This window comes from Miniopterus schreibersii (assembly GCF_964146895.1).
Source record: "Miniopterus schreibersii genome assembly, chromosome: 3".
In the NCBI taxonomy this organism is placed as follows: Eukaryota; Metazoa; Chordata; class Mammalia; order Chiroptera; family Miniopteridae; genus Miniopterus; species Miniopterus schreibersii.
In genome coordinates this window covers 53,470,517-53,487,842 of record NC_138103.1, presented here as the reverse complement: position 1 = coordinate 53,487,842, position 17,326 = coordinate 53,470,517, and the positions used below count along the sequence as shown (strand labels likewise).

General features: G+C 36.0%; 1 protein-coding gene across 7 annotated transcripts in view; it reads right to left on the bottom strand.

Moving 5' to 3' along the window:
- The window catches only part of SKIC3 (SKI3 subunit of superkiller complex), a 62,612-nt gene extending 45,336 nt beyond the window's left edge, over window positions 1-17,276 (bottom strand). For 2 of the 7 annotated variants that reach the window (XM_081133783.1, XM_081133789.1), the window contains exons 1-11: window positions 17,208-17,267; window positions 13,007-13,078; window positions 10,977-11,124; window positions 9,446-9,536; window positions 7,973-8,116; window positions 6,826-6,917; window positions 6,330-6,405; window positions 5,414-5,554; window positions 3,755-3,853; window positions 3,534-3,642; window positions 298-438 (exon numbers count right to left, since the gene is read on the bottom strand). In XM_081133783.1, coding sequence (XP_080989909.1) covers window positions 298-438; window positions 3,534-3,642; window positions 3,755-3,853; window positions 5,414-5,554; window positions 6,330-6,405; window positions 6,826-6,917; window positions 7,973-8,116; window positions 9,446-9,535 — 892 coding nt within the window. In that variant the 5' untranslated portion in view covers window position 9,536; window positions 10,977-11,124; window positions 13,007-13,078; window positions 17,208-17,267. Of the gene's footprint in view, window positions 1-297; window positions 439-3,533; window positions 3,643-3,754; window positions 3,854-5,413; window positions 5,555-6,329; window positions 6,406-6,825; window positions 6,918-7,972; window positions 8,117-9,445; window positions 9,537-10,976; window positions 11,125-13,006; window positions 13,079-16,844 lie in introns of all 7 variants that reach the window. The other 5 variants (XM_081133787.1, XM_081133786.1, XM_081133785.1 and 2 more) reach the window with 5 other exon arrangements.
- Between the last annotated feature and the right edge of the window lie 50 nt (window positions 17,277-17,326).

Below are 17,326 nucleotides of genomic sequence, written 5' to 3'. Positions count from 1 at the left end.
CCCCAACGCCAGGCTTGTTTGTCATTCAGATCTCAATTTGAATACAAGGATGGAGATATTATTATCTCTCTATTTTATAAATGAAGACTCTGAGACACAGAGTTTAAGTTCCCCAAGGTCTTGAAATTAGTAAGTGGCAGAGTTGGAATTCAAACTTAAGCATACTCTGCAGTATGTAAGTTCATTTTTGTCACCCCTATCTGAAATATACATTCCTTAAAGAAAGGCCCAAAGATAAATACCTAGGACTAAATAACAACTACACCTCATGTTACATGCTATCCACTGTACACTTACCTTCTGTGAAGTTCCTAACAGCATCCTCATATTTTTTGTCTTGTAATGCTTTAATGCCTAAACCAATGAGGCCTGGACCACTTTTTGGATCCATTTCCAGTAATCTACAACAGTACTGCTGTCCCTCATCAGTAAGGTTTCCTGGAATTAAAAGAAAAAGTTATTAGCACACATATACCAAATTTCTAAGCACCAAAACCTATATAACTTAAATCCCAAAAGCTGTCTTAAAAAAGAAAATGAAATGGCTATTAAAATTTCACCTTCAATTTCTACCCATCTGAGTCAAAACTCTTACTCCACAGAAGCATAACTCATGACAGACTACCTTGGCTACATAAACTGTTCTTATCAGAGAAAAGTAGGATAAAAAGAAGAGGAGCCCATCATGCATCTTTCCATGATCATCCATAATTAGGGCACCTAAAAACTACATACAGGTAAGCAAAGTATAGATAGGTACTTGAAAATAGTTTCCAAAAGCCTAGGATGAACACAAAAAACTTAAAACAAGGTAAACTTTTCTAACATAGTCCCCTTTGCTAACATCTGGGAGCACAATTATAAGAACAAAAAGAGACTTGGGAGGATTCCATTCGTGTTTAGCCCTATGTAGCATATTCTTTACATATGACCAGATGGCACTTAGTATTCCCGAAAACCATCAGCAATAATAACCCAACTGATCCTGTGTAAAGAGTCAAGGAATATCCTGGGTTCAACCCTCAATTCTTCTCTCCTCATATTAATTCCTGTTGAAAATACTAGCTAAATAAACGTCGAAAATGACAACAGAAAATCGACTTCATTGTTTTTGAATAGAAAATCATTTAACTTATCTGCTCTTTTTAACATTTAAAAGATGCCAAGATTCCAGATTTAATGCTTTTAAAACAGTTTGACAATATAACTTTTATTTCTCGATTAGGCAAGCCACACTTAGGGCTGATGAATACTGAATCTCCAAGGATAAAGGTATTCTGAAGAGGTTCAGGGTAGATGCTAAGTAATACCTATGAAAATTCTGCTTCCTAAAGTTTACTACAAAAAAAAGTGAGTTTTTAAAAATAACTAATTCAGCCCAGCCGGGCGTGGCTCTACGGTTGAACGTCAACCTGGGATCCAGGCGATCGGGGTTCGATTCCCGGTCAGGGCACATGCCCGGGTTGCGGGCTCGATCAATGACTCTCTCATCATTGATGTTTCTATCTCTCTCTCCCTCTCCTTTCCTTTCTCTGAAATCAATAAAGATATATTTAAAAATAAAATTAATAAAATAAAATAAAAAATAAAAATAACTAACTCATTTCTCACATCCCAAAGAAACTGATCACTACTATGGAATTTTTCTTCTAAATAAAATTCAGGGGGGGAAAAACAGCATGTACTCATTTCTTTATTTTCACCTGGATTTTCTAGTATTTCTAGAACACAAAATCTCAAGCTCTTTTCTTTTTGGATTGAAGAACTAAGCTTTCTTTTCCTCCCCCATTTCAGCAATAAAGCAAAATAAAACAAATGAAAAAGGCCATTTAGCATGAAGTAACATTCATCAGATGACAACTGTGAAAGTTAGTCACTGTTTGTTATGTGAAGCTTTATTAACTGAATCATTCTGAAAGTCAATCTTCAAGTCTCCACATGCAAAGGAGCACAAAGAAGAATGACACGTATGTGTCCCCAGTGGGAGAGAACCCAGTGATTAACTGCTGCCAAGCAGCAAATCCCACAGATACTAAAGTACTCTGGGGGAGAAAGGAGACCAGAAGTTCTTAGTGCACAAAAAGTTTGGTTAAGAGGCGTAATAAAAAGAAAAAGGGAATCATGAAGCAGCTTCCTACTGTCCTGCATTAACTATTAAACTTCCACTCCAGAATACTAATTTACATTAGAATGAGCTTAAGCCTAAACTGCTACATTCCAAATTCCTACAACCAAAAATTGAGCAGAGAAAACACTTTTCCTTGCTGTACCATGTGTGTAAATATCCACCAGCCCACTTCCTCTTTGCCAGGATATAGAACACTCTCTCAGTTCTGCAAAATACCAACCCCAAACCCTCTTCAAGAAATTTTTTTTCACATAAATCAACACTCTCTAGTCAGTCAGCATAATTTATTTTATATCTCTTTATTAGAGAACTTGGTCAAATACTGAATTTAGTGGCAAAACTCTGCAGACTATTTGTTGATCCCATTTCTTCTCTGTATTTTATAGGTGTTTGGAATATAAGGACTATGTTTAATTGACAAATCCACATTACAGGCATAGATATGCTTATTGAGAAAGCATTCAATCAGTTCTCAGGAAGAAATTTCAAAGTATCCTCTTGTACCATTTGGCACAGGAACAGGTCAAGAATGGGACAAGGTACAAACCACGAATAGCTGAATAGGCAGAGACAGAAAAGAGTGAACATCAGCCATTAATTTCTTAGTAGCAATTTTAACAGTAGAAAAAGAGGTGGAGGGTGGGTACCAGAGGCAACACAATACAGAAAATCTGTCTACTTACACTGGGAACACCTTGAGACTCCTGTTAAAATCTGAAGAAACTGGGTGATTTTGGAACTATGCAATTCCCCTCCTCCTCTAAAAGCTTACTTTCCCTTCACATGCTTCCTCTTCCCCTCCCTTAAAAGCAGTCAGTCAAGTCCCAGGATTGCTTCTTTCTATACCTGCTAACCACTTCTTCCTACTCTTATTCCATCATTGTAATCCAAATTCCAACTCAACAACTCTGATTTAAAGAGATAGTGCTCATAAAGGCCTCCTAATCATCAAGTCAGTTGCAAATCTCCTTTCTGAAACGCTCCCTGGTTGCCTTCTGTGTTGTTTTGCAAGTCCACAACCTTCCTCCTTGACCTCTCGTCTTTTCTGCCCTCTATTTCCCTCTCCCCCTTCTCCCTCCCTTTCCCTTTAAACTGTCATCTGGAGTACATTTTAACTCCTCCTGTTTATCTAATTTCTATGGAAAATTCAAGACCTTCTTCAATCCCCATTTTCAAAGGTACTTCACTGATCAACAACTCATAATTCCTCTGCATCACTATACTTTCCTATATTTATCAGCCTTTTCATGTGCACAAAGACTACACTGTACTTCTTTTGATGTCCAGAAATACTGAAACAATACTTTACACATGGTAGGGACTAAAACAAATTTTATCCATGGTAACATCACTCCCACACATTCACACACTTCTAGGATGCACAATATAATAAAGAAGAAATTACCTGATTCAATTAAATGCAAACAAAGTACTTCTAATGGATATTGCACAGTGGGATAGATTTTTATCATTCCTTCACAGGCCTTCTTCAACCTAGCAGTCTCATGAGGAAACTTGAAAATATAAAAGGAAAATAAACTAAGTAGCAGTAAAATATACTTCTGGGCACTTTCCTATTCAGAATAAAAAAAAACTCACGATTAGAGATTTTAAAAATCAGCTTACTTTGGATAAACACTGAATGAAATGTCTATAAAGTACTTGATGATCTTCACTGGGAATCTTATCTGATAAATCCAATGCATTCTCGAAAGCAGTTAAAAGCTGAAACAAATAAACAAAAAAGCTATCATCTGTAGCATATTTAAATGACAATTGTAAAACAGTTGCACATATAAGACTCACACAAACTACACACTCAACTAGCTGCAAATGCATTTTAGTGTCTGGCCCTGATAATTTCAATGAGGAAAAACATGTATTTATAAGTTTGGAATACATTCTAACTCCACTGCCAGCAGACTGCACAGAACTAACAAGAAATAACTATAAATTGGCAACACTGATTTAATAAAACATTCTTATAAGTTTGCTGATGCTTACAAAATAGCCAACCAGAGAAGTATAGTCTTACATGCTAATTGTAATACTATACTTCTGAAATCATCAGCATGTTCTTTGGAACATCTTTAATGGTAGCAAATTTTCAATCTTAAAAATATTTTTTATGAAGTTGCTATGCTTTTGGTAAAATAAAACCAAAAATATGACTAAACTATAATAAAATAATTTCTCTTATACAGTATCATTGACTTTGAAGAAAATTACAAAAGAGAACTTCTAAATATGTTTTGAGCCAGAAAAGCAATATTAGAATCCAAGGCAAGCACTTTAAAGGATGGCATTCATTTGGTTATATAAGCTCTACATTTTTAAAAAGATTTCTCATGACTCTACAATGAAAACTCATAATACAGTTCACTACCTCAAATTTTCTTTATGCAGTATGTATAAAGTTCATATAAATAAGTAAAATTTTACAGTTCTGATAAAGCTAATGATGTTGCCAAAAAAAAAAAAAAGCCTAACTTAGTCAAGCACAAGGTTTTTTTTAAAAAAAAGGTAATGAAAATAATCCACATGGAAAATAGGGGATACACTGGTTTCTGAACACACTTAAATAAAGCACTTATGATTAGCATTCAAGGCGAAAATAATCATCCTCAAGAACCCTTTCATCGTATTTTTAAGAGTTAGAAGCCAGTTCTTAAGATGAAAAGTATAATTCGTTCTCTTTCATAAGGAGGTATAGTATAGACAATCCACAAAAATATTTTACTTAATTTGGTATGTGTTTAATTTTCAAGGAAAATAATGATGCCATAATATGAAGACATAACATAAGAGAAGTTAGAAATCACCTAATTCTGTCACTGCTAAATTTTTCCAGAGCTGAATCTATACACAGATAAACCAACACACGGACAAATGCCAGTCTTGTTCTCACATTCACAACCCCAGCTCTGAGGCTTCTGCCTGACATGGAGTAGGCTCCTGATAAACATTTTCTAAATAAATGAACAAACTAATGAGCGAACAAATGAACAATATACAGAGAAAGAGCTTTCCATCCTATATAGAGCCTATTATTGCTTTCAGTTAAGATTTCCATTCAATTTTAAAAGTGTACATTGAATGGCTACATACTATAATAAGAAACTAAGGTTATTTTTAAACTTACAAATATAAAAAATAGAATAATGGAGATATTTCTGCATTTAAAACCGAACATGTTATACCGTCTAGTCTGACCCAAGGTACTCTCCATATTCTAAATACATCATTACACTTGCACTTTCTAAATTCGGGAACAAACGGGAATACCAGTTGCTGGGTCTCGTTATTCTCCCCCTCAGTACTCTCAGCCAGCCACTGAGTCAATTTCCTCCACAGCTGATAAAGCTCCTGGTTGTCTGCACCTGCTTCTTGCCGTGTCTTTATCAATCTGTGCCATGTTCGGGCCACCTATCGAGGAAATTTAAAATGGTTATTTTATCTTAAATACTAAACATGCCAATAAAGAAATCAAATCTGCAAATAAAAATATTTTTATCTGCTAATACATAAAAACAGGAAAAGCACAGAACTCCACCTATCATGAACTCCATAAAGAATAAGTTGAGCGAGGCCAGGCGTGGCTCAGAGGTTGAGCATCGACCTAGAATCCGGGAGATCTCGGTTCGATTCCCGGTCAGGGCACATGCCTGGGTTGCGGGCTCGATCCCCAGTGGGGGTCGTGCAGGAGGCAGCCGATCAATGACTCTCTCTTCATTGATGTTTCTGTCTCTCTCTCTCCCTTCCTCTTTCTGAAATCAATAAAGATATATTTTAAAATATAAAATAAAAGAATAAGTTGATTGGGTAAATCTACATAGTCCTTATATGAGAAATATGACTGAGCTACCAGAGTAGATACAGGGATAATGACAACATATCCCAATCCTCATAACCTACAGCATCAGCTCTGGAGATGCCACAAATAGGCCACTATATTCTGCAAACAATGCTTTTACTTATTTTATTTATCCCTGCAATTTCAGAAAGGTTTGAAAGTTATAATACCTGAATTTTGAATTCTAATTTAGTTTTCAAGTCACTGTAATTTGTACTATTCCTCTAAATTCCTTTAAGACCATACTACATAACTATTTTTAAAATTTTCCCTAAAGCTAAATGAAAGCTTCTTCTAATAATGATCTTATTAAAAAAAGTATACTACCCCAGAAAATCATTAACCAACCTCTACATGTTTCTTTTCTTGGTAATACAGATCCACCAGTTTCTTACAGACATCGCACCACTTCTGTTTGTCAACACTTAGAATAAAAAAAAAGAATTTTGAATCTGAGTAATAAAAACAATCAAAGGCTTAGAACATCAGAATTAAAATAGCTCAATAATATTGTCAGGTACTATTTTTAATCAGAACATACTACAGGTTTCATATTACAGTAAAATTTTATAAAATGAGATTCTCATAAAAAGAAAAGGTTTAAGAAACATTATCTTCCATTACACTGACCGAAAGTAATACCAAAGTTCCCAAATTAGTCAATCTTCTTACTAACAGTATTTTATTCTGTTCTGATTACAATCAAGAGATTCTGTTACAATAGTCTGAAAGAAAATCGTTTCCCGATTCCCAGTAAATGTTGGGAGTACTTCTATATAATTTTTAATCAGTTTTTCTGATTTATGCTTTTAAAGAAACTGGCCTTTCCCCACATATTGATTACCTTTCATAAAGATCCAGGAGCTTTTGGTAAACACCAGGTAAGTCATCCTTAGCATTTATCTGATTACATTTCTCATACAGGCTTGCTAATCCCTAAAAGAGGAAGTACATAGTAGAGATTACTCTTCCAAAAATATCTAACGTTCTTATATTTATTTTGCTAAAGTGACAAGATATATAGATTATTCATGATAAAGATAATTATAATTAATAAATGAAATATGTCTGGGATTTGCCTCCAAATAATTTGGGGTGAGAGGGAGTAGGTGAAAGTTTAGATGAAAAAAATTGAATGTAAGAGGACTTTTATTGGAGCTGGACAGATATAGAAGGACTCACACCACTGTCTTTTCTTTTGAAAATTTATTTGGAGTGTTTCACAACAAAAAAATATTTTTTAACGGTTATACAATCTTAATCCCTAAGACATTACCATATAACACTACTTTTATATGGTGAAACAAACAAACAAAATAATCCAAGTAGTCTATGGAAATTGTCATTTTTGCTTCAATAAAGGTCAGACACCCGAAACCAATCAGTACATAACAAAAGCAAGCATCTCTAAGCGTGTCACCAGATATCCTCATTCATGTTCTTATTTATGTAAACCTGAGACAAACAGGTTCATGTTCTCCAGAGCCTACTTCTTCCTTTTAATCACAGTTTCTAAGATGTGATTAAGATATGAAACAAAGTTATTAAATATGAAAAAGCTGGACACCATTAAATAAGAAAAAATAATTTAACTTATACTCAAAAATAGGGAATTGCAAATTTTCTACATTACTTTATTTTTAGAAAACATATTACTATACATTCCTTTTCTCTCAGGTAAACATAAAGAATCGTTTTGACAAGTCTTTCATACGCACATATAATTAAGTTGAAGATTTACATAACGTTTCAATTCCATTCCTCACATTTGGAAATAATTCACTGGATTGTTAAATAGTAGTAAAATAGCATCGTTGGCACCACTTGTTTTAAAAGTAACTTTCAGGTTTAGAAGACCAATAAATTTAAATGTTTTTCTCATGTGGGGTAAGTAGAAGTTTAAATTTTAAAAAATAAAAATAAAGCTGCTACCTGTAATTTTTTAAATGGAAAAATAACTCTTTCTTATAGGGAAAAAAATTTTTACATACCTGCCAAGCTAGTAATTGATCTGGCTCTAGTTCAGCCGCTTTCTTATAGGCACCCTGGGCCTGATCAGGTTGTTCTAGCTCAGCTGCAGCAACACCAATAAAAACCCAGGCATTATAGTTATTTTTCTCTTGTTTTAACACTGTCTGATTAAAAAATAAATAAAAGAGCAGGTCATTAAATTTCAGAAGTAATGGACAAACAACAAAAAGCCTACCTGAAGGTCAGAAAATCTGGGTCTACCACTAACTGGACGGTCTTAAAAAATGCCACAACCTCTGGTATTCAGTTTCTTCAGTAAGAGACAGAGGCTGGATCAGTAATTTTAAGGGGTCTAAATATGAGGTATACTTTTTAAAAGCTGCCCAAGTAATACCGATGCCTCCAACGAATTCACCCCTTTGTCTTTTCAGAGTACCGTGTATAAAAAGAACAATAAGATTGTTCTTACCACCCAACCATCCTGTCTTTTTCCACTCCACAGTGCTAGTAGTTAACCCACAGAACTGTTTTCCATATCATTTCACTTTATCTAACTCCAATATTTTCATTCACTATGATAACATTTTCCCATATTAGAGTGATAGATATTTTCACTGAAATTATAGGCTAGGAAACTAGACTGACCCCAATGTGACTGTACAAAGTATGTTCCAATAAATAGTGGTGATGAATGTTTAAACAATACCTGTCAACTAACAAAAAATTATATGTAGAGCTATTACTTTCAGAAATAACACCTACTTGCTAAGGTAAAATAGTTTGAAACAGAAAGCAAAGATGTTCTAGTAAAAGAAAATAAAACAAGAACTTACATGCATATATACATAACCCATGGCCACAGACAATAGTATGGGGAAGGCCTGGGGGTGGGGCAGATGAGGGATGGAGGGGATCAATGGGGGGGAGGGGACATCTGTAATACTTTCAATAATAAAGATAAATAAAACCGGGAAAAAAAAACACAAAAAACCAAAACAAAACAAAACTAGTAGCTAAAATGAAATCAGTGCTTAAAGTGTTTACGTATTGTAGAGAAAATAAGAACATTCTCATGACTTGAACAAGTCAGATTATTAGGTTATGTGTATCCACATACCACTTCCAGCAATCTGTCACCAATGTACACGCAAATTCCATTCTATCCAAGAATGTTGCCTCCCCGACAAAAACAAGAATGAGGTAACTACCAAAGTTAAGCTCTGAACACTGGGGCCTTATTAATGCTTGTGTCCCCAACACTAAGAAAAATGACTGGCATGTAACTGCTGAACAAATGGTAAATGCCAGTCAACCAGCAATCAGTAAGTACCTGCTACGTGCCTAATGACCAGGCTTTCAAAATTTGCAATAGACTTTTAAGGAACTGCCCTTTCTTCAGTGAAAATTTTGTATCCTTCCTGTACACCTCAATTCCTGTAATTATGCTAAAGAGGTAACATACTGTTATTGTGGAAGAACAAAATATCAGTTACCTTACAATGTTTCAAAGCTTCTTTGTATTCTTTGTTTCTGATGGCATCTCTAGCACTTTTTAGAGCAGTCTTCACTTCCTTGCTGGACATTCTGACAAAATAAAAAGCCTGATTGAATGTACAATAATAACCTACATAATTGTAACAGTGCCAGCAAACTTAACCATCTGAAAAAGGTACATGTGATTCCTTCTACCTGGAATACTCTTTCCCCGCTTAATATACACATAGCTTATTCCCTCACCTCTTCAGATTTTTACTCAAATGTCACTTCCTCAGTGGAACCTTCACTGGCTACCCTATTTTAAAATGTCAACACTGCCTTACCCAATATTCCCTTAGTCCCCTCTCTGACACTGCACTTATTTTTCTTTATCACCATCTTACACACTTATATTTCATACACTATATATTTTACTTATTTATCTTATTTAATAAAATAAATCCCAATCCCAGCAGAACGTAACTTCTATGTAGGCAGGGATTTTTGCCTGTTGTTGCTCTTGCTTTTTTTTTCCTGCTGCTGCATAGTCAACACCTAGTATCTGACAACTTGTATATATTAATAAATACCTGCTGCACCTGAGTTGCATTAGAATTATACTCACTCTTCTTATAGTAGGCCACAACACAGATGATCCTATGGACCATGACCTAAAACACCCCAATTTTAATCCAGTTCTACACTAAGTAAAATTTGGTAGAATAAGCCCAAGTCACAGACTCTGAACATTAATACAAATAAATTTCAGTAACTATGATGTAAGAGTTTAAGACAGCATTCTATTTTTAAGCTAGTTTTTTTAATATATAAATCAAGATATTAACTTTCTTCACAGTAAGGGTTACTGTAGGATTATAGTAATTTAGTACTCTTTGTAATATATTAATCTTTGAAAAAAAATAAATGTGATGTTTACACTTAAATGAAGGTGATGAATATGCAAGAGGACTGTATATGAACTTCAGCCATGAAAAGTATATCAATTGGCAGACAAAGTATTTCTTCACTTAATATTAAGATATAATATTTAATTTTAAGTGAACTAACATATCTTAAGATTTCACAACTTATTCACATTTACCAATAAACAAGTTGTCAAATTCAATCACAACTTGGTATTGAAAAAAAGAAACATTTGCATTTTCTGTCAACTCCATTGAACTCTAATATCATCAGGAATGTAAAACAGAGCTGCATAAATATTAAGTCGTTATAGACTGCAGATATTCAAGGCAGCAAGTGAACTAAGAAAATGGCTCGCTGACAAGCTACACCAACAGTCCCTTATATCCAAATGAGGCTGAGGTAGAAGTACAAGATCAAAGAAGTTATCGAATTTTTAAAAATCCTTTTGGCTTAAAATATGTTAGATTAAAAATAATATAAAGTTTAAGATATCTTAAATCAATTTATCTGCACCCAAAATCAGATTCCCTTAATTGGCATAAAAGTAACTTTTTACCTAGTTACAATAATTATATAAGTAAAGCAACATATTTCATGTTATTTTAGAAACTGCCCTCTCACCTGAAATTATCTTGGTATAAATTTATAGCTGCAAACTACAGAGGGATTTTTCCTGTAGTTTACAAATCTTGATTGGAGCAGGCAACAAATTTCAATGCTGATTAAGTTTTTTCATGTCAAAGTTATCTTTGGTGGGTAAACCTGCAGACTTAAGAAGAGAACATCAATGATGATAACAGCTAATCTAGACCAACAGAAAGGGATAGAAAGACATACAAAGGGGAAAATCAAGAGTCCAAGTTAAAAAAGAACAAAAACAGTTTCAAGACAAGGCCAAGCAAAAACAAACAGGAGAATGCAACTTTTCCAGGACAAAGCACCATCTTCTCTATCACTCGACAGCGAACAATCAAGAACCAACCAGCACCAACACTCCCAAGCTAAACACAGCAGATGACATAAAAGAAATAGCAAAGAAAGCCTCTGTTCTTAATAATATAAACTAAGTCAAGAGAAAGGCCTAAAGCATATGTGTCGTCAGTGACTCAAATGCTAAACTAGGGATAATGAGGGCAAGTGCAATAGGAATTCGGAGGAGAAAAGTGTGGTGTGAAGTAATTACCAGCCACCAAATGGAGAAGGTGGGATTTAAGAATGGAGACAAGAAGGAAAATTAGCCCAGCCAGAGGTAACTGCATTAGCAAGGGCAGAGAGATGGAGATGAATGTGACATGGACAGGAAACAGCAGCAAGGCCAGGCTGAATGGAACAGAGGGAAGTGAAGAACAGAAGAAAACGAAGCTGGGTAGGTGAAGCACCACATCACAGGAGACCTTCAGTCAGGCAGACAAGCTTACACTTAATACAGCAGCAAACAGCTGTTACATGCTTCTAAGTAGGCTATCTTTCAAAGCCCCTAGAGACAAACTCCATTCTTCTCTTGGTAACCAATAGTAATGTTCAATACCCTTCCATAGCCCTATGTGTCTCCATATGTAGTCCCAATTACTCATGCGATTACGACTGCTCGTGCCTCGGTGGAATTCTCTATGCTTCACTTGCTAGTCCTTCATTGATTTGGCATTTAGCATAATACACTAGCACTGAGGCCCTCTCTTCACCTACAATAAATAAATATATATATATATATATATATATATATATATATATATATATATATATACACACACACACACACACACACACACATATGCATATATATACACATACATACATGTTTTAGGGGTTTAAATAATTTTTTACAAGACAAAAAAATAGACCATTTTCTAGCCCTGAAAACATCTTCTTTTTGGGAGCTGGGGTGGAGAAGGGAGAGGCTCACTCACTCATTTTCCAAACAAAGCTTTACTGAGCACTAACCATCTACTAGGCACCATCAAACTCATTTCCTTTCACAGAGTAAAAACCTACTAGCCAAAATGATTCCAGGTAACCCCTATACTCCTCTATTTGGGATAATTCCCTCCATTACGAGCATTTCCAACACTTAAAGGAAAAACCTAGCTCTCTTACAAGTATATAATCTTCTTCCTCAGCCCTGCACTTCCTCTTATACCTCTCCTCCTCCTTTTTTCTCCTCAATCTCAACTGACTTTTTTTAAATAAGAGCATCCATTTTGCATATTTTCACTCAATAAAAGTTTTCTACTACCAACCTAAAAGATTTTAACTCAATATATCAAGCATAAAAAGTAGTTACAATTGTACTTTAAAAAAGTCAGAAAGTGACAACCATGCCAAATAGACAACAATATACCTCAAAACTAATAAATATAGGTAGATGGAATAATATATCCCATATGCCCCGCCTAAAGCTATGGAACCTTAAGCTATATTCAGTTGTGCAAATACAAAGATTCCACAAAGCAAAAAAAATAGTAACAATTATAAATAATAGTAACAATAATGAAAGTTAATTACAGAAAAGCAAAAAATGAAACCCTTAAATCTAATAAAAGTCTAAAAGTATTTTGTGATGACCGTTCTTCTGAAAGGAACTGGTGAAAACAATCATTAAGTAAAAGCAGACTCTAATCACCTATTATTGAGCATTCTAGACACTTGCTTACCTTGCACCTATCATCACTAGCACTGTCTTCTTTTTGCACTGAATTTCAGACTGGTCCTTAACCGTCATCCATCTAAATTAGTAAAATATGAGACAGGCACATAAAAAGGATGACATGCATAATTCAAAACCTACTATACTTTTTAACACATCAGATTCAAACTCAATTTTCATAGATAACTTAAAACATTAGAAATAATTATGTACAACTTTTCATTCTTTTTCTTCCTCAAAGAAACACTAATCTTAATCTCCAAATTTCAGAATTAGTTTAACCATCTTCCCCCAGCCTCAGGAGGGAGATAAAAGGAACTTGTATAGACAATCGGGCTCTGAAAAAAATATTCCACAAACACAAAATACACTACCTCCAATATAAAAAACTGAGCTGAAAGAGAATATTGCCTATTTCTACGCTACTTTGTCTTGAATCTAGGACAACTAAGGGCACTTATTTATATCCAATTTTCAGCAGCCTGCCTAACTACACTAAAGTGAACCTTGTTCTAAGCCAGAAAATTATAAATTTTTTTAAATGGTGCCCACATCATGCAACTAGATTAGTTTGTAACTTAATAAAAATAGAGAAAACTTTAAGGTTAAAAATCCATTTAAATAGCCCTCTAAAATATTGACACAAATTCTACATGACTACAAATTCTAAGTATCTTTTGATGGCATCCCTGGAATAAATTTTGTCAAACAAAATTAATCTAGAATGCTTCATGGAGAGAATGGAGTGATTTTGAAAAACTGAATACAGTTTAAAAACAACAACACATGCTACTTGAGAACTAGAAAATGAACAAAATTTAGATGAAGCAGGTGGGGATGAACAAGAAACAGTAAGTTTACTGGACTAAAACAAGCTATCAATATACTTAAATAGAATGGTTAGTTCCACAGAGAATGACTGTAAAGAAAACAAAGATCTGTGACCCAAACGATTTTTAGGAAAGTAAACATTAAAATACGGGGTGGGGAGGTTAACCAAATGTTAAAACCTCACTCTTCACATCACCAACTTCTTTAAGCCCCCTTCCAGCTACACTTGAGTCTTCCCATCCAACCTATTTTATTACTCAGTCACTTCAACTCCATTCATACAAAACACCCCAGATTTTATCAGCCCCTTCATTCTGTGGTAACCACCAACCAAAGCAAGACTTAACCTGGTTGAGAAGGGGCTCAGGAATCAGATGGATCTGGGTTTAAGAGCCATCAGACCCTGGGTACCTTACTTCACAATTCCAAGCCTATTTCCTCATTGGTAAAGTAAGGATTACATCACTTACCCGATATGTATATATATTGGGTTCAAGATGGAGTGCTTGAACCCAATATATGTAACATCTGTTCTCCTTATCTATGTCACCCGACTTCACTGCTTTTTTCCATTCCTAACCCACAGTGGTTATTATATACTTCCTCTATATATATAAGATCCCCAAGCCCCTCCTTCCTTGATCTCTCAAGAAGCAACCCTCTTGCCTATGCTCCTCAAAAGAGGCTATCATTAAACGCAAGTATCCTCTTCAGATCGGTCAGTACACAAATACTAGACTAAACCTGCAACAGACACCATTCCCTCTTTTGAACCACTGAAGCATTTATTGGTTGAGCTGAACAGTGACACTTAACAGATACTTTTTATTGTTCTGTATAGCTGTGCCCTGTCTCCCAGGTCAAAAAAGTCCCTAAATAAAGGTAATATATCTTGATGTAATGTTAATTACAATGATGTAAAGAGTTCCTTACATATCTAACACCAATTGAGTACTACGATCTTCTAGCTTCCAAAGCCTACTCAAAAACACTTAGTTTTTAGTCACCCTCTCCAAAAAGCAGTACTTCTCCATTAGCTTAGATTACGTCTTTCACCACCTCCAGAGCTTTCTTCACAAACCCCAGAGTTTTCCACCTCTACATCTTTACTTCTCCCATTCAGCCTGTCCACTATCGCTTCTATCTACTCAAGGGCTACATGTAATTCAAGGACACATTCAAGTGTCAAACATAAGACCTTCTCAGACGAATCTCACACTAGTCCGAACTTTAAAACACTTATCATCTATACCAACATTTCTAAAAATGTATTCCAAGAAATATTAACAGACTTAAAGGTGTTAATATATGGCCTAGTAATATAGTGAATACTGTACATTATATATGTCAGTCTTTGAAAGCCACAATGTATTTTAGCGTTTAAAAGGCTCTGAGAATTTCTATGGTAAAGACCCAGAGATAGTTTAACCCAGTGACTCTGTAACTTATGTTACTATGAAACATTTCAGTGAACAACAATTAACATTCTGAAGCAACCTAGCATTCTCCAAAGTACAACTGGGATATTCTGGTTTTGGTTTTTGTTTGTTTGGCAATTAGCTGTATTTTTTTTTCTCTTCCCCCGCCCCCCCTTTGTTGCTCAATCCCTCCATGCCTCCTACCTATACCCCCACCCCCAGAGCTGTCAGCCTGCTAAGTAACTGTACTTCTTGATACATTTTACACTGTTATTAAATTTACAGGTGTGTGTGTACAAATGTGGATTGGCTGCTCATAGGAAGCATGTTCCCCATCACTGGAGATGAAAAACCACACACTGGACAACCCAATGGCAGTAACATTATAGAACTAATTGAACATCAGATGAGAAGTTGGACTAGAAGCCTCTTAGACTCTTCCAGAGCTATGTGTCTGGGGACCTAAAATATTTATCTTGCTTCAATCCAATGTAGCTTCTGCTCCCATTGACACTGTCGAGGGGAAAGAGAGGAAGAAAACGATGAATTCCTGTCATCCTGACCAGGAATTCAGGATAAATGTCCTATAAAAACAAGGCCATAGAGAGTAAATACAGCTCACAGAATCAGTACTGTGCCACATATAAAGTTAAATACATTTTTGAGTAATCTAAATGTCAGTCAACATTGTTTCTATGGTTAAATGTGTTCTACATTCCAAATTAACTCAGAACAAAATTTTTAAAAATATCCTGTTCACAGAAGAGCCTATCTGTATTACCGTCCATGCTGTACTATTATTTCACTTTTGTTTCCCTAAAGTGTAAGTTCCTTGTGGACAGAGGCTATTGTGTATATATTTGTATTCACCACAGATCACAGATCTTTAGCATAGTGCTTGGTTAATAATTCTGCTTCACTAACAACGTGTAAGCTCAGTAGAATGTCATGAAATTTGTAATTAACTAGAGACAGAGTATAGCAGTGTGTTAGGGCACAAATTACTCAAATTCAAGTCCTACTCAGACTGGATCCCTGTGTAACCTTGGGCAAGTCATTTAACCTCTCCAAGCCTCAGTTTTCCCACCTGCAAAATGGTGAAAGTAAGAATTATGGAAAATAATCCATGTAAAGTACATGTCACACAGTAAGTGCTCAATAAATGTTCCCTATAATCCTCAGCACATAGTAAGTGTTGAGTATTAAAAAAGTTCTGTCCCTTATTACAATTATTTTATGCAAAAAACACTGTCAGATATTAGTATTAAGACTTGATTTTATGTTAAATAAGTACTGCAACTCCTTTTCCTGTCAAAATATTAAAACGATTAATACGACGTACAAATTAAATAACTTGAAACTGTGATAATGGAATCAGGAATTTGGCTCTGAGGCACAGAAATCTGCTTCTTCAAGATTTACTGGAAGGAGTTCAACAGTCAAGAAGGACCAGTGATTCTTCTGCAGCAAAACAATGGGTTCTGAACCCACGTCAATTAAGCGCACACGTCACACGGCGCAACACCGCTTCCCCCGAGAGGCTGGTCCGAGGTGCACCTTAGCTTTTTCCTGCCTGGAATCTGAAACTTCACTTACCAGGCCCCGCTCCTCGCCCCACGCGAGCACGACAAATTCTAACTGCCCCGGCACAGGCGGGCATAAGATGCGGCCGCCCTGGGGAAATGCGCCCGAGGGGCCCCGCGGTTCCCGTATCGCTCCTCGGCCGGTCCAGCCGGAGGCCTCACGAGGAATCACGGATCCAACTTAAGTGACAGACGCGCCGCCACCTCATCACCGACCAGGTCACCGTCCCGCCTACTAACTAATCAGCCGCGCCTGCGCGGCACAAAACGAGCACCCCTAGCCCCTGACCCTTTCTCCCTCTAGGTTTTCATTTCAACCATTTCAACCGCCCACCAACCCTAACTTCTGCAAAAGCCGCAGCGAACCCGAGCCCACCTGGGACAGACGCTCCTCCTCCAAACCAGGCTGGAGTCGGGGCGCATGCGCGCTCCCCGGGCACGGCTCACGTGACTGGAAGTGACCAGCTCTCTGCTCGCTCCGCGTTTGATCGAAAA